Here is a 24,210-nt window from a genome sequence, read left to right on the forward strand (position 1 = left end):
GACTGCTTTTTTTAATCCATCCCCATCTCTGCAGTGTTAAGTCACTCCACTGTCACTATAAGCTGTTTTAGCATCACTGGACTGGATATGCATTGCAGATAATTGAATTATTTCTAGTCAAAAATATCATTTCAGATATCTTCTAGGACAAATGGTGTCACTTTTAGCATTAATGTTTAAGGGATTTCTCATTACAAATCTCTACAATTGAGCCACAGCTATGGATATCTGCATTATGAGTGGTTGTGATTCCTGTTCAAGATTCAAACAATCTTATAATTAAATTCTGACCTGTCATGATTCCCCTCAATTTAAGAAATCCATGTCGTCCTATTTAGATATCCTAGATCTTAGATTTCTTAAGTTAGAATGATGTCTTGAACTTCAATTACTTGCCAAAATGTAAATACAGCATTCTGAAATTAATTGGAATTTTGATTTGTCAAAATGGCGTTGCAGATCTTTTTGGGTACGTCAGTGGAAGGTGACAGCGTCTTCAACCCAGTACAGCTGATCACAAGTCTCTGATAAACAAAGCCCTTGTTCTCCACAAACTCCTTGCTGATGAGCTCTTCCTACTTCACAGCGTTTTCTAATGATCTAATTCACCACAGCAGCCGTCATTTCTTCTGCAAACACTCTTCAAATGCTTTGTTGGATCATTATCCACTTGGAAGCCTTGCATTAGCAGCAGCATGCACAACAACTCAGATTAGTGCTAATGATGTTTGAGATGTCTGCAGCTATCATTTTGACTAGTCAAAACGGAGTTAAAGATATTTCTAACTGTGGTCAGAATGACATTATAGATATCTTGAATGAAAGTCCTGACCAGTCGCAGTTTTATTAGAAGTAGAGATGATGATGTTAGTATCTGTATGTTTAATTCTGGACAGCCAAATTCTGCTGTTAAGATAAGAAGTCTTTTTTAATCCCACAGCAGGGAAATTTGCAGTGTTAGAGCACCAAAGTGGGATACTGCAAAGATGTAGGGACATCATTTGAAAAAATATAAAATTAACAAGCTATTACAAAGCAGCTTGCCATTTGACTGCAGCTGTAAAGCAACATTTTCTAATTATGTAGATGTCCAGGCTGCATTAATGCTAGGTGAAGTCTATTACAAGTGAAACCACTTGAGTGCCTTTAATGTTGACAGAGAAACTGCTGTTTTCCTTCTTTGAGATTCCTCCCACTGTGGCACAAGTGTCATTATGCATTGTGTATGAAACGCACCGTGATGAAGCCCCAGAGCATCTTCCATTAATGTGGCTGTATGCTGTGTACATGCATTAGTATTACACTGTAAACTCAGGCAGGAGAAACTGACTGTTACCGCACATTCTCCCTCTGTAGTTACGATACCAGTCAGAGATGCTTACCAGTCAGCTGCTATTTATTGTTTTCTTTTGGCTCTGGTTGTTCTTTCAGCTCATATTTGAACACAACAGCAGTTCTCAGTTGCAAACAATCTAGCAGAGGTTCAGCAGACTGTGGTAAATCTCACTGCAGTTTATTGACAAGGTAGTGGTTGGCACTGGTGGACAACTGCAGCACAAATACTAGCAGCTGGCTGTGGGCAGCTCTGTCTGAAATGTTACAGCTTCTTCTGCTGCTACTGCTAGAGGCTGAGTTAACAGCCCGCCAGCTGGCAGCACTATTAGTACAATTGAGCCTCTGACTTTCTTTGTTGCATTGTCTTAGCAATAGACTCTGGCACATGCAGAACTTTTAGGACGTTGACAGAGCATACTAAAGTTATCAATGTCTGTAGTGAAGTGCATTTTGACACCAAATGTGGCAAAGAGAAAACAAATGTTGTCTCAGTCAGACTGTCTGTAGATCAGAATACATTAATGGATAGTGGAAGGAAAGTAGGTTACTAAAACAAGCTACAGTGATGCAAAGAATACTGGCAAATGATGTGGACTTTATGGACTCATCACACCACAAAACAGTCTGTTCTGTTTCTCACATATCATATTTCTGATAGTTTTTTAGCAGCTCTGTGAGGACTTTGTTTTATTTTTACTTTCCTTTTCTGGAACACGATATGAGCCTTTGTGGTGCTGGACTTTGCCGACCAACTGACGACGGTCTTAAATCCTTTTAAGTCGCACTATTGGAGTGTTTTGATGTGTGTAGGTGAGTGGTCGATGCATAAGTGTAGATTTCAGGAGAAATTGTTTGGATATATCCTCCTTAAAATTTAGAGCACGTTACGTATTGAAGGATACTTTAGTTTTTGGCCGAATCAAATTGAATTTATCCAACTGACTCATACTCTGTGATCAAAACCAAGAAAACAATCAAGTTTCCAGTCTATGCTCTATTAGTTGCATTACCAACAGTGTAAAATCAGGACAAAGCATGAGCATTTTTGCATTTTCAGCATCACCAACTGCATGCGTGTAGGTTCCCTTGGCAATACGATGCATACAGTTTCTGTGTGACTGCATTCAGTGGCATGACAACCCGAGAGGTTTGCAGATATAATGTATTCCTGCAGCTGAGAATTTTTATCTCTCATAGAAAATCAGCAGGAAAAGAACTGGTGAAAGAGAGGCGCTTCTTACAGCCAATTTACATCCCATACTCTGAACAGAACTTCCTCTGGAGCCTAGTTAGCTCAGCAGCATCAGTTAGCAAGATGATTTTAGATTTGGAGAACCACCTATGTGACACTGAAAGCCCATTAGTCTTGCTTCATGGCGCACCCCTCTGTACTATGACACAATGTCAAAATACCCAACTTTTCATTAACTAGCATTACTAAACCGAGCAGCCACAGCTGTGCTAAGCAGTCGCACAAAGCTACAATCCAAAACCTATATGAAGAACTTTAAAATGTAACACAGGCTAAAAACAACACACCTGCTGCAGCCAAAGTCAGGCAAGAAAGCTGCAAAAAACTGTAAATTGTGACTGCGTAAGATAAATAGGCTTATCATTGCTACTGTCCCTTTGTGTATAAGTTGTTTGTATGAAAGTTTTTTTAAATTTTATTCAAGATTCAGTTTATCATCAAGCATCACAAGATTGTATAACACTGCAGATGTAGTCCCTTTATGCTACTCATAAAAAATAACAGATAATTTATCAAGGAATAAAAAGAGAGCTATTGACATGGTGAAGTGGAGGTTGAATTCAGGAATCTCACATTCAATCCGATGGCTATAAAACATGTTTAGCCTTATTCTTCCTGGGTGATGTTGAACAGTTTGAGGAGTAAGCAAGGATCAAATATGAAAGCTTTAATTCAAACCGAGAAGCAGATGTGCGAAAACTGTTATAAAGTGACATACAAGTAGGATTTAGTGTTTTGACCACTCTGTTTTATGCTGCAATACAAAGGCATACAGAACAATTAAATAGCTTTGAGATCGCTGCTCTGGAGCTGGTTTAGGTGTTCAGCACACCTGGTTTATGCCAGTAAGAGTAAACCATCATCATAGAAAGACAGAAAAAGGCAGAAAGACATTTTTTAGTAAATGTGCTTTCTCAGTTAAAGCAGTGAAGAAGTGGAATTCCATCCCCACAAACATTACACATTCAGGAAGCTTTGCAGAGTTTAAAACCAGCCTCAAAGTTTGGCAGAAATCAGCACAATGACTGACATGTATTTATTCTGTTTACCGATTTAATTTATTATCTTACACTGTAAGACTTCTAAGTTTTGTCTTATTTTATATCGTGTATTTATTGCTCTCTACTTGCTTTTCTTTTTCTGTACCTATAGAATGCAAATCAGCTGCTGGTTAACTCTAGTAGAGTTAATTTCATTGTGCGCTTTCCCAGCAAAAACACACAAATAAATGAAAAAGGTGACCTCACTGCTGACATTTTTGCAGTGTAGGGTTTTCATTGGTGCTCTGCTTTTACTAACGCCTATCAGAGTTATCATGTTGCTCCACAAATACTGCAGCTCTCGCGCAGAAGTGGTCTTTGGATGTTGACAGATTGCTTAGCCCATCCCAGAAATCTTTAGATTTTAAAGTAAAAATAATTTGAAATGTGAGACATTGTGCTCTCCGGTAAAGTAAAATCATCCTACTGTCTTTCTGTGCTTAGCCCATGTTGTGCATTAATATCACAGCGAGTGCAGGCAGCTAGACCGGCGTTTTCTAACTATGTGTCTTGGATAAGAACTATTTATGATAAATTACAGCTAAATGATTTAATTTGTGATAACTTTTTATACTCAAATTAGCTTTAAGGATTCACAATTTAATGGATTTAAAACACATGATGGAGCATTAACACATGAGGTACCATCAAAAGCATGACTGTCGCACTAGAAAGACGCCATGAGTTTATCAAAGTATTGACACTGCAGTTTAAACTTCAGATCAGATGTGATGCATAACATAGATCCTAAATTGCAGCCTTTGTTTCAAGTTGCAATTTCCATTTGGGGTCAATTAATTGTTCAATTCTAACTTGCATACCTGTAATCATATTTAAGTATTTGCACAAATCAACATGAAGTAGGCCTGGTGGGACCTAAAATGTAGGCTGCTTGCAATTTTTGATCAATGTAATATTTTTATGGGCTTTACGTGCGATTAGAGGGACAGATGAAGGAATCTGAAGCAATTTCTTCATATTTTTATTCCTGTATCTCCAGAGGAAAGAGGCTGAGCATCATTTGGTGACTTTGCTCTCTCTGATAGGAACTCTGTAGCACTCAGTGCTGATCATCCAGCTTGTCCTGCAGGGTGGAAACTCAGCAAACATCAAAATGGCAGAGATCCAGGCAGCCATGTGCACAACTATTCAGGCCATGACATGAGTTTAGCGAAATCTGTGGGGAATGTTGTGTTTCTAATGGCGGTTCAAGACTCTAACTTAAAAGATTGTTCACCCACACATACACCCCACAGTATGAAGGACTCAAGTTTAGACGGCAGCCTTTCAGATAAAATAATCAACACTCTCCCATCACTGGGGGAATGTATATGCTTAGGTATTAATAATATTCATATAATCTTAATCATAATAGTTTTTCTGGTCCAGTTCCCACATGGCAGCGTGTAGTAAAAATAGACTGCAAAATCAGCAAAAGCAGCATTTTCTGTACCTTTTAAGTATCATTATTGGAAAAGGGAGATATACATAAATACACCCCCTGTCAAAAGTTTTGAGACACTTTCTCATTCAAATGAATTAGAACCCGTCACAAAACTTTTGACAGGGGGTGCACATATCCAGTGATGTGGATTTTATATGTCACATGCAAACTGGTCTCAGCTCTAAAGGAAAGGATGCAAGGACAGTGCTATTAAAACAGTGGGAACATAGTGACGAATGCTGTGGAGCTTTTTATGAATGCCCAGTCAAAGGAAATGGTTGAATAGTCAGACATGCCTTTTCTTTTCATGTTTCATCCTTTGCTTTGTCTTCATGGCACAGAGGACTTTGTGTCAAACTCAGAATTAAACTCTTATTTAATGCATTTTGAATTAATTTACTAAATTTAATAACACAACCAGAAATAAAGTACCTTTGCTTGGCATGTTACAGGCATTGTGTTTCGCTGAACAATTAATTGCTGACTGTTGGTATTACCTTAAAAGTCACCTCCCAGTGATTTACATTCCATCTGAACTGAGGGAGTCACTTCCAAACTCAGTCAGCACCGCTGCGCCGCACAGACAGACTCCCACCTGGCATACTCGATGTGACGTGAATTAATTACAAAATCATTTCTGCCCTCTTAATGAATTAGGGAAGAGAATCAAGTGCTCAATTAAATGATTAGGTTCTGAGCTGCAGCAAAGTCTTTGCAAATTCCAGTCAAAGCCAGAGTATTAGAAGCAATCTGCCTTGAACAGACCTGACCATTGTCCCTTATCAGGAACCTGAGTGCTCACATTTTCCTATCAGCGCCAGAGCTGGTACTGCATATGTTTCTATCCCTCCGTCTCTCCGTCACTCTTTCTCTGGCTCTCGTCATTATTGTACTCTTTGTACACCATCTTCCTCCTTCTCTTCATTTGTCATTCTTCATTTCCCTTTTTCCTCTCTAACTCCCTCTCTCCCTCTCCCTTTCTCTTTCTCCCTCCAGGCAGCCAGGGAAAAGGGAAGCTCTCAGGCCCAGCTGAAGGCGCTGAGCCAGCAGACTGAGGCAGCCCGCAGGGAGCTCGCTGAAATCCTAGGCCGGTTAGCTCAGCGCGAGGAAGAGCTCCACCGCAAGGACGTGGAGCTGTCGGAGACTCACCAGCGCCAGTTGTCACTGCAGCAGGAAATCCGGGAGGTGTGGAGTTGAACATCCAGAAATAGTTTCCTTTTCAAATCACCAGGGGTGCAAAGCAAAGATTTTAAAATAGCTCACAGCACCATTGACTGTGGTTCAAGTTTTCATTTAACAGTGTGCATCTAGTAAGCTTTAGATTGAGGATATCTACAAATCAGATTCAACTGAAATGTTTAACCGGCTTTATCAGAAGTGATATCAGTCAGCACTGAGGCTGAATAAAATCAGAATTGCACTACCACCCTAAAATATGCTAATTGAGTGTAATTTAATTATGGCACCTTTTTGAAAGTAGTCAGTAAGCACTAAAATTGTCCTTTTGAGGTTGAATCAAGACAGATATCAACTCTTTTTCACCTGAGATGCATATTTAGTGGTTAGAAGCACATAAGTACAGCTCAGTTTAACTGTAGATATGACTGAAATTTCTATTTGGCACTCTTGGCAAGTCAGTCTGTCTCATTTTAGAGTGAAATATTAATCAACAAAACACTCACTGTGGGCTTATTTTTCACTGCACTACAAAGTAGTTCAATTAAAAAACAAATTTCTGTCTTGTGACTGTCACAGCTGAATAACTAAAGGGTTCATGGCTGAAAAACAAAATTGCATGTTTTTTTTACAGAATCTCAGTAGTGCAAATGGTTACATTTTTAAATCAAACGCAGAAGTATCAGTTTTAAGCTTAGTTTTGGTCACATTTTCCAACAGAACGTCGTGTCATAGATCAGAAGAACCACAGCTATGATCAATTGTGTAATTGAGTTTTTATTGAAGTTTTTATTAAAGGTAACATAGCTTTCAAACCCACCAGCAGGTTTTGGAGTTCAGAGGGTTAAAGAGCTTTGATATGTTTTAATAGTGCTCCTAACCCTAGGTGAGAGAGGCCTCTGCTACCCTGGAGGAGGAGGCTCGGCATCAGGCTGCCATCCTAGCAAGACTGAGAGAAGAGAACCAGAGGCTGGAAGAACGAGCTGACACTCAAGTCCGTCGCTGTCAGAGGGACCAGGACGCTCAGGCCGAGCTCCAAGCAGCCCTGAAGCAGATGACCACAGCCCGTGCCCAGCTCGCCCAGCGGCTGGCTGAGGAGGAGAGCTCCAGGAAGGAGCTCCACAAGGGCACCTCAGAACTTCAGGCCAAGGTGACAGCGCTGCAGGAGGAGCGAGACGCCCTGAGCCAGCAGCTGCAGCTCGAGAGAGAAGTGCATCAGAAGGAACTGGACAACACCAAGGCCACGGCGGAGGACAGCAGGATAAAGAAGGATCGGGAGGTGCAAGACATGCTGAGGCTCTGCCGCCAGGAGCGAGATGAAATGCAGTCACACCTGAGGGAGGTCAAGGTAGGTCCTTCTTCTAAACGTGTCCGCACAGAAAATGTGCAAATAGACACAGCAGCTGCTTATCTTAAGCTTCAACCAGCTTTGTCAAAAAGTTACACAGAAATTCAAGATCAGTGATTTCCTGAGTGTCCACTAGTTGTGAGGCAGCTTTTTTCCAGCCAAGAAATAAAGAAATAATCTGGCACATCTTTACTTAGCTTTTGGTGTGGATTGAAGGAGGTATAATTAATTAATTTATGAGCTTTTGATGCTGTTTGGTGTGTATTACTGCTTTTAAACAGAGCCATGCCTGATTTTAGCCTCTACGCTAAGCGAGGCTAATTGCATGTTGGCTATAGCTACGTATTTGGTGAACAGACATAAGAGAAGCATCAGTCTTTTCATCTAACACTTGGCAAAAAAATAAATAAGTATATTTAAAAAGAGTGACATGAAAATCCTTGAAATGCTTCTAAAGGCCGGTCTGAAAAGTGCTGCAGATCTCTGGATAATGCATCACATGTCACACGCACTCTTAATTTGTCAAATGTTTTCAGATGTTCAAGGTGATAAGCCAGCCACAGAAATTTAATTTCCCCCACACCTATCCATGGATCACAGAGTGCCAGAGTCTAATTGACATTTAGAATATCATTGGCACACACTTCAAACTCGGCGCCGGGTAACATGCCACAGCCACTAAACATCTGGCATATTTCCGACCCAGCGAGACACAGACGAAATTCTCATTTAGAGTAATTTTCTTCATTGGCCGGGGCTCTGTCCTCTGAGTGCGGGTGAACCGAGGATAGCTGAGCTCTTAATGGTGTGTGGTGCCCCGTGGATCTTCACGGACATTCCACAGCTCCAAGCGTGAATATTTAAACACCCAGATATCAGACCTCAGAAGTCTCATCAAGGCAGCGCTGGAGATACGGGACTCCACTTGACTTGCTCCCTCAGTGCCCAAACCCCCGCCTCCCCGCCTTCAATATCTGCAATGATGAGCCCTTCTGGGTACATTGTTTCTTAAGGGGCATGGACCTCCCTGATATGGTTGAGTTTAGCCCATTAGCTGCGCTGAATGGCATTAATATCTGACATAGCTCATTGTAATGGTGTCATTTCCAAGTGCAGTGAGGACAAGGGCGTTTGCTGGAATGTTTTTAAAAACTAGCCTACGGGTGCTGCAGATGTCCCTAAGAAGCCCACCCAATATTCACAGAGCATAGCTGGAAGCCTATATTGCAATTGTGATACAGTCACATGTCAAGAAAAGCTTTAAAATATTCCTATTTCCTTGTCCTTGTCCTCTCTCTCCCTATTTCTCCTCCACTCTATCTTCCCTCTCGCCGTCTCTCCGTCTTAATCCCTCTTTTTGTGCCTCCCTCCAGTTCTAATTTTGCATTTTCACTTCTAGCACTTCTGTTTCTTCCATTTTTTCTTAATTTGTGTCAGTGCTGTCACTCCCAGTCTTCAGTCATTGTTGTTGCTTCCACTTTACTATATCTTGAGCTGTGTGTGATAATGTTATTATAGTAGATAGAAAGCTAATGTTTGAGGCTCTCCTTTTAAAGCTTGAGCTGGACTCAGACAATAAGGGCAGGCATTAAGGACCCAGAACATGGTTTCAGAGTATTGGAAATGGCATTTACTCATTCTCTTGACCCATTAGAGAATGCTCTTTGTTTGTGCTGCACAAAATGTCAAGTCAGATTCAGGCTGTGCCTTCTAGATGTGATTTAAGATCAAATTATTTGGCTCCACTGGTATATTTGGCAGACTCTGATATGATTTGCAAAGCTGCATTTCTGACAGTGAAAATGTGTCTGTGCTGTTTACTCACATCCTCAGTATATTTTAAGGCTTGATGATCACAGAAATTGAAAAGTGAAACTTGTTTCAAGTTGAAGATGAGCCAGCAGTCTTTGTGATCTCAAATTATTACCTGTGTATCGTCTACTCTCTACCAGGCAGATGCAGCGTCAGACAAGGAGCTGTGTGGGGCGCTGCACGTCAAGTTGGACAGGATGAAGGATGAGTGTGATAAGCTGGCGGCACAGCTGAGCACAAAAGACGAGGCATATGCACTTCTCCACCGAAAATACCAGCTACTTAAACAGGAGCTGGAGGACAAAGTAAGTCGGGCCTCTTGATATTTTTTTTTTTCCACACATAATGACTAATATTAAGTGACAAAACACTTAGAGTTCTACAATATTTGTGCTGCTTGTAATTAGTTGTGGCAGAGATAGTCCAAGGAGCGAGCAAAGAAAGCAATTTTCAAAGATGAGACTTACTTAACAGATATTAGTTCCACCTAAAACAGCAGCAAGTTTTGCTATGACTGTATCTACTACATGAAGAGAAAAACATTTACAGTCTACAGTGCTTCAGTTTTATTTCTAGATCAGTCGTGTTTGCAAAAGGAAGGAACACAAACACACAGAACCTATAATCACACTGCTTTTCTTCCTGACTTCCTCGCCTTAAAATGTGGGTGTGTGGTAAGATTATGTGGTCCTGCAGCCCTAAAAATGGTCTGAAAGGTTAAGTGGTGCCAAATCAGCACTATTCTTAAAAGGCCCGTCAATATGTCCTCAGGTGTTTTACAACAGCTGATGAAGTATTGGACCCTGATTCACCCCTCTGACAGGCAGCTGATAATTTGCGTTGGGCTCTTTTACAGGAACCGTGTATTGATCTGAAATCGGCCGAATGCAGAAAAAAGGGCTCTTTTTAATGTAACACGGGTGGTTTGTTAACCCAGGGACAGGATAATGATCCATGGTCCCTGGGTAGCACTGATCAGTTGGTTCATGTCCTCAAACATATCGATCGACCGTATCCTGGTAAAGACCCTGAAACTGTTGACAGAACTGGTCAGAAAAGGAAACGTAACTAAGGCTACGTTCAGACTGCAGGGCTTAATGCTCAATTCCGATTTTTTTTTTTGTGAAATCTGATTTTTTTTTTGCGAGTTCGTTCACATTTCCAATTAAATGCCACTTGTATGTGATCTCCTGTGTGAACCTCACACGACCCAAAAGTGTCCCGCATGCGCAGAAGAGGACACAACAACGACACGCAGAGAGCGTGTTCAGTGTTTACGGAAGTAAACATGGACGCTAACAGTAGAGCATGTCTGGACATTTTAAAGTTGTTGTCCAGCCAGAGCCAGCATATTTATAACTTAATCGTTATAAGGAGAAGGTCAAGAAGGAAGAGAGCCAGGATTTTGGCCCTGGTGTTTTGTGGGGCAGTGGCAGCAACGTCTGTCCAGAGAACTGTGTGGGTGTGGAGTCGCAGCCAGGAGTGGTGGATAGTGATGTGAGAGGCTTCACAGATGCAGACTTCATTCAGAATTTTTGAATGAAAAGGGCGACCTTTACGTACAAATGTGAGCGCCTCTTTTTAACACTCTCACGGCAAGACACACGTCTTCTGCAGCCCGAAGACGTGTTTTGCTTGAACGCAGAGTGGTGATGTTTTTCGTGTACCAATGACGTATAGGTCAGATGAATGCGACCTGGCCGTTCAGACTGAAGTCGCATGGCAAAAGATCCGATAGGTATCGGAATTAGGACCACATAACCAAGTGGCCTGGGTCGCATTTGAAAAAATCTGATCTGTGTCATTCAGACTGTCATGAAAAGATCAGATACAGGTCGCATAGGGGCAAAATAATCGAATTAGGGTCACTTGAGCCTGCAGTCTGAACGTAGCCTTAATCTGTTTGTTTGGGAGCAAGCCGAATATCTCTGATGCCAGAAGTTGTCAGTCTTTCTGTAACAACCAGGGTTTCTACATATTTTACATTTGTTGCATTGGTGTGCCTAACATTTTCATTTAGTTGCATCAGCACATTATTAAGGAACAATAAAAAAGTGCATTTGGTGCTGAAGAATACATTTTAAGCTTTTCCACACTGGTAATTCTTAATGGTTTCAAACTTTTGCTGTATTATAAGTAATGTTAAATTTTATTATCATTTTCTGACTGTGTAACAAATCAGGAAGGTGGTATGCTTATTATTCCTCGTCATTCCATCTTAAATCATCTTCGACTGTTTGAGTTATGAAATTTATTTTTCTTTTTTTAAATTTTTGCGATCAAGTATTTCAGATTAAACGTAGATTTGCTCCTATGATCACTGGGGAAACTATTTCATATGAGCAAAACGCACGCTCGTTTCGTGTTCCTTTCTGGATAAACTTGTCTCTATGATGTTATCAGAAATCAACAAAAAATATTTTTTACATTTGTAGTCAAATATTCCATATTTAAAAGTGTTGTACATATGTTTCGGAAAATGTGTGTGGAAATGTGCTGAAATTGGGGCAATAAAGAAAAAAACGGTCTCTAAAAATTGTCAGATATACCTTTCTGAATATCCAGTTTGTCGTAAAAAAAGTTTCAAGCAATTCATAAATGTCTGAGCACAAAGCCCTTGTTGATTGGAGATGGAATAATCCTTCTGAGCGTTGAAGCTGCGACAATAAATGGACTGTTCCCTGCCACGCTTCGACGGCACTCATCGCTTTGAACACGATGCATAATGTTGACAATTTAATCATATTTCAGTGTTTCCAACAGGTGGGGAATATTGTTGTGGTGGTGGGTGGCGCAGCATGACTTGTGCGTGTGCAGGGATTCATGCAGCTTAGAGTGCGAAAATGTAACCCAGGTTGTTTTCTTCAGCTCCAATTTACACGTCCTCAAAAGACGCGCCCTCATATGCACCGGTAGATGCTACTATTTACCGGTGTTCCACAAAAACCTCATTAAAAAAGGCAGACGGGCACAGAAATGCTCCTAGTTCCCGCTCAGTTACTGCAGCTCAGACAAGAGTGTGGTTAAAAAAAAAAAAAAAAAAGTCAGATTTACCAGAGATGAAACTGAGTAATATTAGCGGCTAAATGTCACGTGCACCGGCGCAAAGTAAGAGAATGTTAAGTTGCATGTGCAACCTAAATGATCCCACTCTGAAGCCCTGGGCTGGAAGTGATCTCGTATCAGGCAAGAAAGATGTTACTGACTTCACCTGTCTGCAAGAAAGAAATCTAGTCTAATCAGTGCCTTGTAGGATTTAGACTGCATGACTAAAAACAGCAGAAAGTGATAGCTAATTTGCACCTAATTACTCTCCGCCACTCTGCTGTCTGCTGTCCTCCACAGGTCAGGTCGGGTGAACGGAGACGTGCCTCCGAGTCAGAACTTGTTAAGCTGGAGCAGAAAGTGCTGCAAATGGAAGCAGAGCAGGAGGCCGTTTTGACCTCGATGGGCGAGGAACTGGACGCCGCCTGTCATAGTCTGGCGAGGAACGGTGAAGACAAACTACAGGTATTTACTTTCATTACATTCTGTTTGTTATCTGGGTTGTTTAAGTTGCAGATTTAGCCAGAAATGCTCACCGTTTAGCTGCGGCAATCCATAAGCCCCTTAGGAAAATCTTAGGATCTTGTATGAGGATTTTGTGGAGCGAATGGACAGAATTGCAACCTTTTTTTTTCTTTAACTTTGTGAACTCATCCCAGTGCATTTTACCTCATGACCTCTTTCCACATAATTTGAGATAACTGTGCCTGTTTAGCGGCTTGTTTGGGTGTATTAATGTGCTGCATGAGACAAAATGTCCAATGAAAATACTTGTACTTCTCCCCTTTCTGTGCATATTAGAGGCTTATTCATATTGCAGATATACTTATTCAATATTTCCTACACAGTCTGGAAAGAATGGGATTTGATTTTAGTGGAGTATGCAAAAATATTTGTGCTTCCAGACTATTTCCCGTTTTTCTGTTTCCTAAACATAAAATTCAGAATCTCTAAAAATCAATTGACCGTAGGAGCAAAGTGATTTTAATGGCGTTTGAAGCAGGCAGCCAGCGAAGCTAATATTTTTACTGCTGTGTGAGTGTGGGCCAGAGCAAGCTTTGTGTTGGTGAAAACAAGGCAGGCACACTTTGATGCAGAGCTGCCTTTACAGCTGCACATCCCAGCCTGAACAAAGCCAGAAGACTTAGAAGTGCACCACATCCGTACATCTGCAACCACGTTAGATCGAAAGAGTATGTGATATTACTTTTAAATTACATTATTTATTTTATGTAGCATGAAAAAAACAAAACAAATATTGACTTTGCTGAACATTTCTGAGTTTTGTAGCGATATTTAGTTATCAGAAAAGTAAACGGCTTGTCTTTTCTGGAGGGAAATCATAACTTTATTGCTGTGAATTCAACTACAAGACTGCACAGACAGTGACAATTTCATTTTTTCAACTCATTTGTTCTTTTTTATTAAAGAGACTACATTTATTGATTTGTTCAATGAATACGATTATTGATAAAAGTCTGTTGCGTGACAGATTTCTGTTGTTTGTACTCTACAAGTCTAAAATCGACAAACGGACCTGGAGAGTGGCAGTAATGAATGAAGAAAAATGGGCGGTGATGAAGCGATATTTAAACTTAATCAAAATAAAATGAAAACTATTCTTCATCACAAACACTCAACAGTCACCACAATATCAGCTCTGTTTCATTAGACGCTTGACTGTTCAAGTAAAGCTCTTTTACAATACATCAGCTCTAGTAGGAAGGCATTAAGTGCTACAGAAGTCGTTGTCATGGTGACTGATGCTAGATAAACCCCACAATGCTCTTTGCTTGCCAACGTGGAACTATCTGTAGTCTGAACGACGGCCATCTCCAGTATTTAACACGGCAAAGTAACAGCAGTCCTCCATCTAACTGTACAGTAAGAGGTACTACATGTGCAATACTTTCTCTGACATGCATGCCCTCAGTTAATATATCATTAATCAGTTGAAATTAGTGGTGGGATGCGATAAAAAAAAAAATCTAATTAATTAGAGGCTTTGTAATTAATTAATCGTGATTAATCACATTTTTTTCAAATAGCAACGTTTGACACAATAAGTAGTTCATCAGTGCAAATAAATTTTAGTTGATGACTGAATCAATAAATAGACATGTACGTGTTTGTAATTTAAAACTCATAAAACTTTGAAATGGGACATATGCAAAATGCGGTTTTCCCACATTAGATAGATATAAGTAGTTGAAGGACCTTCAAAATGTTGAAAATCCACAGATTCATTCTGTTTTCATAGTTTCTGGGTCTGATAATGGTGTCATTTGGATGGTTCTTTTTTAAGAATATACATTTTTATTCCTAAAAACAATTGTATGTTGTTTTTATACACTAAAAGTTTATAATTAAGTTATTAAAAGACAAACGAATGCTGATCATCACATAACTCCACATTAAACAACAAAAATGTTCTAATTATCTGCATCTTTCAAATGTCTGCTACATTCACAGATTACTGCAAACTCAAAATGCAGTTATAGCGATTATATTCAACATTTTAAGACTTTCCATAAGCTAAACCACTTTCAGCGCCTTGAAAAGTGGTCTATTATGGGATGGCTACACCGTTAGCCGGTACCAGTCTGTCGTAACTAAGCTCTGGTGCTAACAGCAACATGTTTTGCATTGAGGTGATCAGGAAAGTCTTTGTTGCTCAATTTTTACACAATCATGCTTTTATCCAAGCAGCATCAGGAAGATTTTTAAAAGAAAACTTTCCACCCAACAAGCTCAGTGTGTCTTCACCAAACTTTCTTGTGCTGATGTCACGCCTGTGGATCGTCTTCACGTCTGGAAAACAGACTTTAGCTTCATTAGCGCCTCCTAATGGGCTGGAGTGTTCATCAGTGTTACCGGTGTGACAGAAATTGAGGGACTGAGAATGGTGCGATTAAATGGGTTGTTTTTTTTAACTTGTTATTTTTTCTGTAATTAACTAGTCCCAGCCCAGTTCGAGGTTAATCATTAACATCTGTTGAACAAAGAGACAAAATGTGTACAACATACCACACATGAGTCTGCGTATTGCACACAGCTAACCTGCCGTCTTTGCTAATGTTAACTCATATTGCCTTTTGTAAGCATCTACACACTCCTACAGTAATAAACACATGCTACACTCACCCCCTACATACTTGAAGCTAGTTTTCCTCTGCTGCCTCGGGCTAATGAACCCAGTCCGCTCTTATCTGCTCTTATAGATTTCTCCGTCTGGTCCAGCAGTGCTGCAGTCAGACATGCGAGCCAACACCTTTCCTCTTCTGTAATCCGTCATGTTGAAAAGAAGTCAAACTTACCAGTGATTGGCTTAATGAGGGGAATCATTAACAGTTAAAGGCTGTATTAGGTTTCAGTCGCCTCTAGACACCGTCCGTCCTTCCTTCCCTCTCTATAGGGCCGGTTATAAGGTGGCGTAAAAGCAGTGAAAGTTACAAAGAGATTTGTGGGATGAGTGCGCTGTTGTGTGAGAAATTAACTGTGCTTTTGCAGTTGATAAATCAGTTGTGGAGGAAGATTTTTAACCAGTGACTCTGCTTTCTTGCTGTATATGAGTCTAGTGCCGACACTTCACTATCAAAACTGGTGTGACAGTTGTTTTTCTGGCTTAAATGCTAAACCTTGTAAAGCACCTCCTCTTATGTTAATTCCCCGTCTCTCTAGCTTTTTTTAGACATGAGGGACGTAACATTGCTGCTTCATCAATCTGCTAAAGTGACGGCACTCTGTCATTCAGACAGAGGTCACTTTCACAGCTTCATTCAGACAGTGACAGAGAGAGCGGCGCACACACAAGATTTGCCATACATCAGTGACCGAATAGTACATCAGCAGACATAAAATGTACAATAATGCACTAATAACAAAAGAATAAACCTAAATTATTATCAAGCTCATGAAAATGTCCAAATAATAGCCCATTTTAGAAAGTTCTGTCCGTGTTAATCTGACTACTGCTTCCACAGCAGTAAAATAATAATATCCTGACAGCTGTGATGGAGCTCTGGATTCAACCTGAGGACGACTGATATGTGATAAATGATTTAAGTGCAGCTGATAAACTGTGACTCTGTGTGTGACAGCTCACCTGTCTGAGGTGAAGAAAAGTTCACAGCATGACTTCCTGTTAGACCCTGATGGATCCGATCTCCACTTCAGGGGTAGTTTATAATTTGAAGCCGTACCGCTGTTCTTCCACATTACACACAACTCTCGCTCATATGGATCCTGCTGCCGTCTAATGATAGAATTATTTAGTAAACTCAAAGGAAAGACTCCTACCCACAGCTGGAAGCAAAAAACTACGTTTCAGCTGCTTTTAAAGTTTTTCCAAACCTGGACTACATTTGTTCTTGATGAGCCTCATGAACCTGACCTGTTTTAGACTGTCTTCATCACAATGAAGTTTTATTTTAAAGGCATTTTAATGTGGAGCAGATGGGAAATTGTAAAGCAGAGTGAATGAGAAAGGTGTTTTTTTTTGTTTGTTTTTTTGTGGCCTGATTTTTTTTTTTTGACCAAAATTGGTGCAGAAATGTTGGACACGTCTCATCCAAGTTGCTTCTCATAACTTAAAGTACACTGCTTGTGCGTGCCTGTCTGTTAATGTGATTGCATGCACTTCATACGTGTGCAATGTTTAAGGTGACACAAACATGCTACTTTGTCCTTTAGTAAGCTTGCTGTTGACTTTGACAGCTATCTGATTCAGATTATAATCATAAGGGGAACAATTGAAAAGATTGTATTCAACATTAGAAAAATAACTTTGTGCAAAAAAATCAGTGTAAAATGCTTCTTAAAAGACCGTTTCCTATTTCAGTGACAGAAGTTTTGCACAAATATTGGCCAAACTGTCAAAAATTAAGGAGGTAATCACGTGCATTTTGATTTCGTTACCCCCAGATTCTTCCTTGTCTGACCCCCAGAAAACCTGCCCTGGGATTAGTGTGGTTCTTCGACCCTGTGTACAGAGTCCATGTCTGAAAAGTCAGTTTTTTTCTGTAATTTGTGACTTATTTGATGCCCTTCTCTCCTCTTGCCTTCATTCTAGTGTGTGCACATCCTTTACAACGACTGCAAAGTTCTGTTTGATTCCAGCCTGGGACATTTGTAATTTTTCTTATTCCTTCTACTCCATCTTCTGGGTCTTTAGTCCTTAACCATTTAATGAAGAGACATGCCACAGTGGTAATCTCTATGACAACATCCTTCTGCGTCTTTTCCATTTGCTGTTACTCTTCACATCTCCGCCTTTTGCTTGTCTGTAAGTTTTACCGTCTTTTCCATTTTCTTAGCGGGGGGTGAAACACACTGTAACCAAAGACACACAGTCACAGACATAAACCATGCAGTCGCACATTTAAATTAGCCGTGGCAGATGCTTGGATTCCGCGGCGGTTCTGCTGAGAAAATAGTGGCATTTCTTTCACTTCCACCTCACAGGCAGCGCTTTCAACTCCCAGCCTACTTGTTCAGGTTTTCAACAGTTTCACCTCCTTTTTGTCTGCCACTGCGCCGAGCGGCCTTTGATGGTTGGAGAAAGAGTAAAGAGAGCGTGAGCGAGAAGCACAAAGGTGTGTTTTATCCTCCTACGCAGTCACATGCGCTGCCATACGGTTGTACACTCCCTGAGACGGGGACCTCTACACAGCAGCGCTCCATCGCCGCACTTTGAGCTGCCGCGGCAACGACTTGGGAGATTCTTTTCGCTTGGATCTGGTTTTGAGTGACAGCTTGAGAAAGTTGCCTGGCACCTGTGCGGTGACGATGTTGTTTGCGAAGGCACAGGACGGAAAAGGTCCAAAAAAAACCCTGCTGTGTGTTTTCCGTGACGGTTGATCATGCGTAAACACCTTGCCACAAGGATGCACTTGAAAAAGCAGTTCTACCTTTTTGTCGACTTTGTTTGTGGCTGTGTGTTTTTGCACATGTGATCTGTTTTTGTCTTTTTCACTTTAGCGGAGGGGGAGTTGTGTTTCTGCTTTGTAGTCAGGGTGGCTCGACATGTACGAAAAGCTTTTAAAAAGGTTGGACGTGATGTAGAAATGATTGTTGTACTTTTTTAGATTCCATGAGTGTGTCATCTTTCACTAATAGGTATAAAACTTCTAAACAGTAGTTATTTTTAATGTTTTTTGCGCAATCAGAAGTCAGAAGACCAAGCATTGTTTAGCAAAGCAAATAACAGAAGGACACAGGAGAGCTGATCTGTTTTGGGGTTAAAGTGGCACTCCAGTTTTTCCAAAACTTGGTACCGTAGCTGTATGCAGCTTTAATGGCCATTGGCAGAGCAGATAGAGATGTGATGGGCTACACGAGCCTGTGATAGTCATCTCAAACAGCTGGTCCTGTTTTACAGGAGTGGGTACTTGTGCCCACCGCCCTGTCAGATGAGCACAAGTACCCCTTTATTGACACCACCTGTCACTCTCCAAATGTGTTGATTTGAAACTATTTTAAAGTAGATGCTATTTAACACTATATGTTAATATTAAAGTGGATATTGTTACAAGTCTAAATCACTGGACTGTCATCTACTAGTGCCTGGATTGTCGTGAAATATCCATCCATCCATCCACAGTCTTCCTCTTATCCGGGGTCGGGTCGTGGAGGCAGCAGACGAAGCAGGTCATTTCAGACGTCCCTCCACCTCGCAACGCTTTCCAGCACTTCCTGGGGGATCTTGAGGCGTTCCCAGGCCAGACAAGATACAGAATCCCTCCAGTGATTTCTTGGTCTGCCCTAGGTCTCCTCCCAGGCGGACTTGTTTGGAAAACCTCTAAAGGAAGTCTCCCTGGAGGCATCCGAATCAGATATCCAAACCACCTCAACTGGCTCCTTTAGACGTGAAGGAGCAGCAGCTCTACTCTGAGCTCCCTCCGGATGCCTGAGCTTCTCACCCTGTCTCTAAGGCTGGGTTATGCTTTCCACACGAACAAATGAGACGCGTGTGTGACTTTATACTCCATGCGGCGTCTGCTCCCAAACTATAGGGACAGTGTATCACAAACACGTCTACCTATTCGACTAAACTGCTAATCTGAAGTAGAAGAAGTTTGCCATTGTTTATACCACTTAAAACATGGCATTTTTACAGAATAGTTGCATTTAGTTAGTTTTAATTTCACGCCGTGAATTGTTCATAACTCGGTTGTCACAGTGATCTCTGTGTGATGAATCATATAAATGTCTGTATTTCTGAACTTGTGCTGCTAGGAGCTCCTGTTCTTCCACCAGTTTTCTGCATGTCTCCGTCTGTGTAGTTAGAAAAATTTGAAAGTGCATGATGCGGAAATTTTCCGCTTGAGGAGGGCTGTGTGAGGTGGCATGGCTGCGGAAATGACGTAATTCTTTGGACGCGGCAAGCATAAAACAAGCTTTCGGCTGAGCCCAGCTGCCCTGCAGAGGAAGCTCATTTCAGTCGCTTGTATCTGCAGTGTTGTTTTTTCGGTCACTACCCAGAGCTCATGACCATAGGCGAGGGTTAGAACGTAGATGGATGGTAAATTGCTACAGCAGTTCAATACAACGCCCACATTAATAATTTGAAATTTCCCACATAATCAGTTGTTATCCATTGATGTTTCGTCTAGTCCCATTATCAGCAAAAAAATCACAATTTTTCTGGTTTATTTTCATGACCTTTATGCTAGAGATGCTACTGAATGATTGATTAATTAATAGTTATTTAACAATCAGATATCAATTAATACTTAAGATTTGCTTTGATAACAAATATATAAATATTGCAACATTCAAACTAAAGTAATTAAGTGTGTTGGCGTCACTCTGCTGTAAATATAGATATATTTTGGAGATGGCACTAAATACTGACAGATTTCCTAGCCTGATAAAATTTACTGTGACTGTATCTGTGGACATCTGCTCCAGCTGTGCAGCTGTTTCCAGCAGCTGGATTATTGGTAACTACCGCAAATAAATCATTCCATAATGTAGATCAGGTATGAGGATTATTTTGATATCAGAAAAGAATGGAAGAGATTAATGCTATGTTAATGATGTGAATAACAATTTTAAAAAATAAAGCAAATATTATCTGCTAATGAATGTGTAATTCAAGTTTGACAAATCACCAGTGTAAGAACCTGATTTTGCAGTAAACTTTAAGTATTGTCAGTTGTTTTTTGTTCATTTCAGTCATTTATTGTTAAACCGGCTGACTATAGGTGAAGGAAATAGTTTAAAATTAGCATCCTCTCTGCATTTATGACCAAAAACTGACCTATCCCAGCTGTTGAGAGTGAAGGGAAGCGTACATCCCAGACAGCAGTCAAACACAGGACCCATGGTATCCATATATCCATACTGCTCAACATCAGTGTTTATGAGCATGCAGCTTTAAACTTAAAGCACCGCTGTGCCTGAGTGCAGCTTTACACAGCTGTTAGCATGACTGCTGACTTTTAGTCTTGTTTGAACCATCAGTCTGTGCTTGCGCCACTACTCAGGATGGCGAAGCCATTTTTAGCATGTTTAGCCACGGTGACGAAGCTAATTTTGCCTAATAAATGTGAAAAAAGGGTTAACTTACAACTTTTTCGTAATTTGCCGAGCGATAATCAAAGAAAATAACAAACCGCGTCTCCTTTACTGAAGAGCGCTGCCGAGTATAACCGGAACGACCCGAATGCTTCCGATCATTATCCATCGTTTTTTTTCTTCCTGTATTATTGCTATTCAGGCCTTCAGCTGCTATTTAGCTGGCAATTAATTGGTCATTTCATTGTTTTTGAATCTGTCCATTACTTTCTCAATTGAGTGATTAATTATTTGTTCTATAAACTGTCAGAAAAGGGTGAAAAATATATTGTATCAGTATTTCCCAAAGCCCAAGATGATGTCCTCAACTGTCTTGTCTTTTGTCCACAACTTCACGTGCCGCAGTACAGATACTGAAAAAGTGTGTCTAAATGTGGCTAAACAAAATTCTAGCACTTTAGCCACAGTGGCTAGAGACAAATTTTCCCAAGTGCAAGCACAGTCAGTAAACACGGTAAAAAAACAAATCCTCAATTAATGGTTGTATGAAAGAAAGCACAGCGGCAGCTTTTGGCATAAAACTGCCAAAGTGACCTTAGAGGCCTGTTGGTTAAAAAGCGTAACATCTAACTACAAGATCTTTTGTTACAAGTCTTATTCTCTCTGTTCTATGTTACCTGTCTGTATTAACACCATTTAAAAAAGGCACAAAAAAAAAAGATATCCTGCCACTTAAAGGGGAACTTCGGTTTTTTTCAACCTGGGGTCTGTTTTCATATGTCCTTTCATACATGTGAGTGATGGAGAAATTAAATTAAAGCTCCAGTATTTAGCCAGGCAGGCAGCTTAGCAGCTCAGCTAGCAGCTCAGCTAGCGCAATTTGCCCCCCCCCCGTCAAAGTCTGCCCCAACGTGCTTTTTTCCCCACACTGACCAGCTCGGATAGTCTCAATGAGTGTCCCACAACATACTAGAGATGAGAAGTGAACAAAAACCTCCACATTACCTGGCGATCGCTATTTGTTGCGGTCTGTATCCAAACCTCAGGATGCTTGAAAGCAAATCTCGTTCCGAAATCGTGCGAGAGCTCGCGCCAAAACACCGGTTTTGGCGCGAGCTCTCTCAACAAGATTTGCAATATGAGGTGTTCAGTTTCAGGTATTGGCAAGTAAACGTGTTCATCAGCTCATGTGAGACAAACCGCTAATGAAGTTTAAGGGGGATTGTTCACCTTTTGCTGAAAATTCCACGAGTAGCATAACACTGATGGAGGTGTGCTCTCAGAAGAATAGCATCTAGTTATGTGACTGTTTATCTGTGTATCTGTCTTTTTGTTATAAGCATGTGTGTGTGTGTGTGTCAGCGGTCATTTAGAGTTGGCAGACAGTCAGTTTGTGTTGCTGATGCTGACAAGCTTGTCAGGAAAGGATGGAACACACTCCCTGAGCTCATTTTTATGACACGCGCAACCTCTGTGTAGGTGTACGTGCACCACTGTGTGTCGTGTCATAGGCTGTTTAACACATGCACGCCAGTTTAAGTTGGCAGAAGCTGCTCTTCACAAAAGTTAAGGGTTTTGACAGGAGGCCCTTTCTTCTGATTTCTGTCCTGGTGTTTATCCATCCGCATTTTCATTCATGTTTTATCTTTTTCTTTACCTTCTGTAACTATAACTGTTTTTTCATACAGACGACTTACAAAATGTGTTAAATTCCCACTCTGTTGCATTGTAGACGTTAAGAAAAGGCTTTGTAATGCATGCTAACAACAGCAGGAGAGCTGACATTTGCATTTGTTTCTGTTCTCTTCTAACAGGCGATCTCCCAAAGACCCAGCTTAGTGAAAGACCCCCACCGCTGGCTAGCAGAGACCAAGGTATTTTTAATTCATGTTGCTGTGGAGAGAGCAAGAAAGATGATTTACTATCAGAATGAGCATCATGCTTATTCCCAAGAACAGAAGCCACAGCATTAAAACCACCTGCCTGATATTGTGTTGTTTCCCTCGTATCGCCAAAGCAGCTCTGATTGGACCTCTGGGTGTGTCCTGTGGTGGCTGGTAGCAGGAAGATAGATAGATGGATGCTTTATTACTCTCTTTTTGGAAATTCAAGATATCTGGTAGCTCGCACATATTACATGTAAGAAGAATAGGGGAAATAAGGTGCAAATCTTGCTAGTCAAAGCACCAAAAGCAAAAGAAAACAACAAAAAAACGGATGGTGCTGGTACGATTAAAAAAAAATATTGAAGAGTGTAAATGCTCAGGAGCTGCTAAACTGCCTTTCTTGTTTCACAGTGTCAGTAAGGATCTATTCTGTTCTAAATACGACACAACAACAATAATAATAAGCATCCTGTGGCATTCAGTGGATTCGTGGCCATACTGGAATCTCAGGAGTTTGGCTTTTGTGGCCGCTGCTGTCAGAGAGTGTTAATTCAATGCAGAAATCATTTCAGGGCACATGATGTAATGATGTACGATATTAGAAACCAAACAATTCCAAATGAGTGCCGTTGAGCTGTTCTTTGGTGATAATGGAAAGAAAAAACCTCCCCTTTAACAGGAAGAAACCTCCGGCAGAACCAGGCACAGGGAGAGTGGCCGTCTGCCTCGCCTGCTGGGGTAAAGTGGAGCAAGAACAGGATAGAACAGAAAAAGAGACAATCAGCATATGAGGGAACAACAAGCAATGGGTAGGTTTGTGAGGGAAGTAACCACAGATCAGACACGTGTTGATCTGGAGCCAGAATTTAGAGTGGTATCATGAAATTAGCTGGTGTGAGAGAAGAGGATGCAGAAGACAGGGTTAGATGGAAGCAGATGAACGCTGAAAGGAGAAGCGGAACCACCTCTTCCTGTAGCTGAGCACTAATTTCAGAGATGTTACATGGTAGAAACTTACTGCGTAAAGAATTGTATCTAAATCTGTGGAAGAATTTCATTACTCCAAAGATGGCAGTTGTATGACTTCAAGAAGCCAACTGTCTTCTTTATAACACCAAACTGGGACAGAAGCACAGTGCTGTAACCCTGTGTGAATGCGTACCAATAGAGAAAACTGCTCTTTAAACCCAAAGTTGCCAAACTACTCAACCTGTTTTTATCAGACTTGATTTTTTTTGTCTCAGCTATCATTTAAATTACAGTTAGTCATCCCTCGCCATGTCGCGGTTCCCTTTTCACAGTCTCACTATATCGCAGATTTTTTAATTGTATTTGGAAGGCGGGAACAGAGC

At 40.8% G+C, this 24,210-nt stretch overlaps 1 protein-coding gene across 4 annotated transcripts in view; it reads left to right on the forward strand.

Annotated features, from left to right (window-relative positions):
* The window catches only part of LOC110965791 (centrosomal protein of 128 kDa), a 61,332-nt gene that overhangs the window by 15,002 nt on the left and 22,120 nt on the right, over positions 1 to 24,210 (forward strand). For all 4 annotated transcript variants that reach the window (XR_007936711.1, XM_051936558.1, XM_051936559.1 and 1 more), the window contains 5 exons: positions 6,068 to 6,256; positions 7,134 to 7,595; positions 9,548 to 9,712; positions 12,753 to 12,917; positions 22,787 to 22,846. Coding sequence is in view for 3 of the 4 variants with exons in the window: in XM_051936558.1 (XP_051792518.1) it covers positions 6,068 to 6,256; positions 7,134 to 7,595; positions 9,548 to 9,712; positions 12,753 to 12,917; positions 22,787 to 22,846 (1,041 nt within the window). In the remaining variant the exon portion in view is untranslated. The remainder of the gene's footprint in view (positions 1 to 6,067; positions 6,257 to 7,133; positions 7,596 to 9,547; positions 9,713 to 12,752; positions 12,918 to 22,786; positions 22,847 to 24,210) is intronic.

Source organism: Acanthochromis polyacanthus, chromosome 16 (genome assembly GCF_021347895.1).
Source record: "Acanthochromis polyacanthus isolate Apoly-LR-REF ecotype Palm Island chromosome 16, KAUST_Apoly_ChrSc, whole genome shotgun sequence".
Classification (NCBI taxonomy): Eukaryota; Metazoa; Chordata; class Actinopteri; family Pomacentridae; genus Acanthochromis; species Acanthochromis polyacanthus.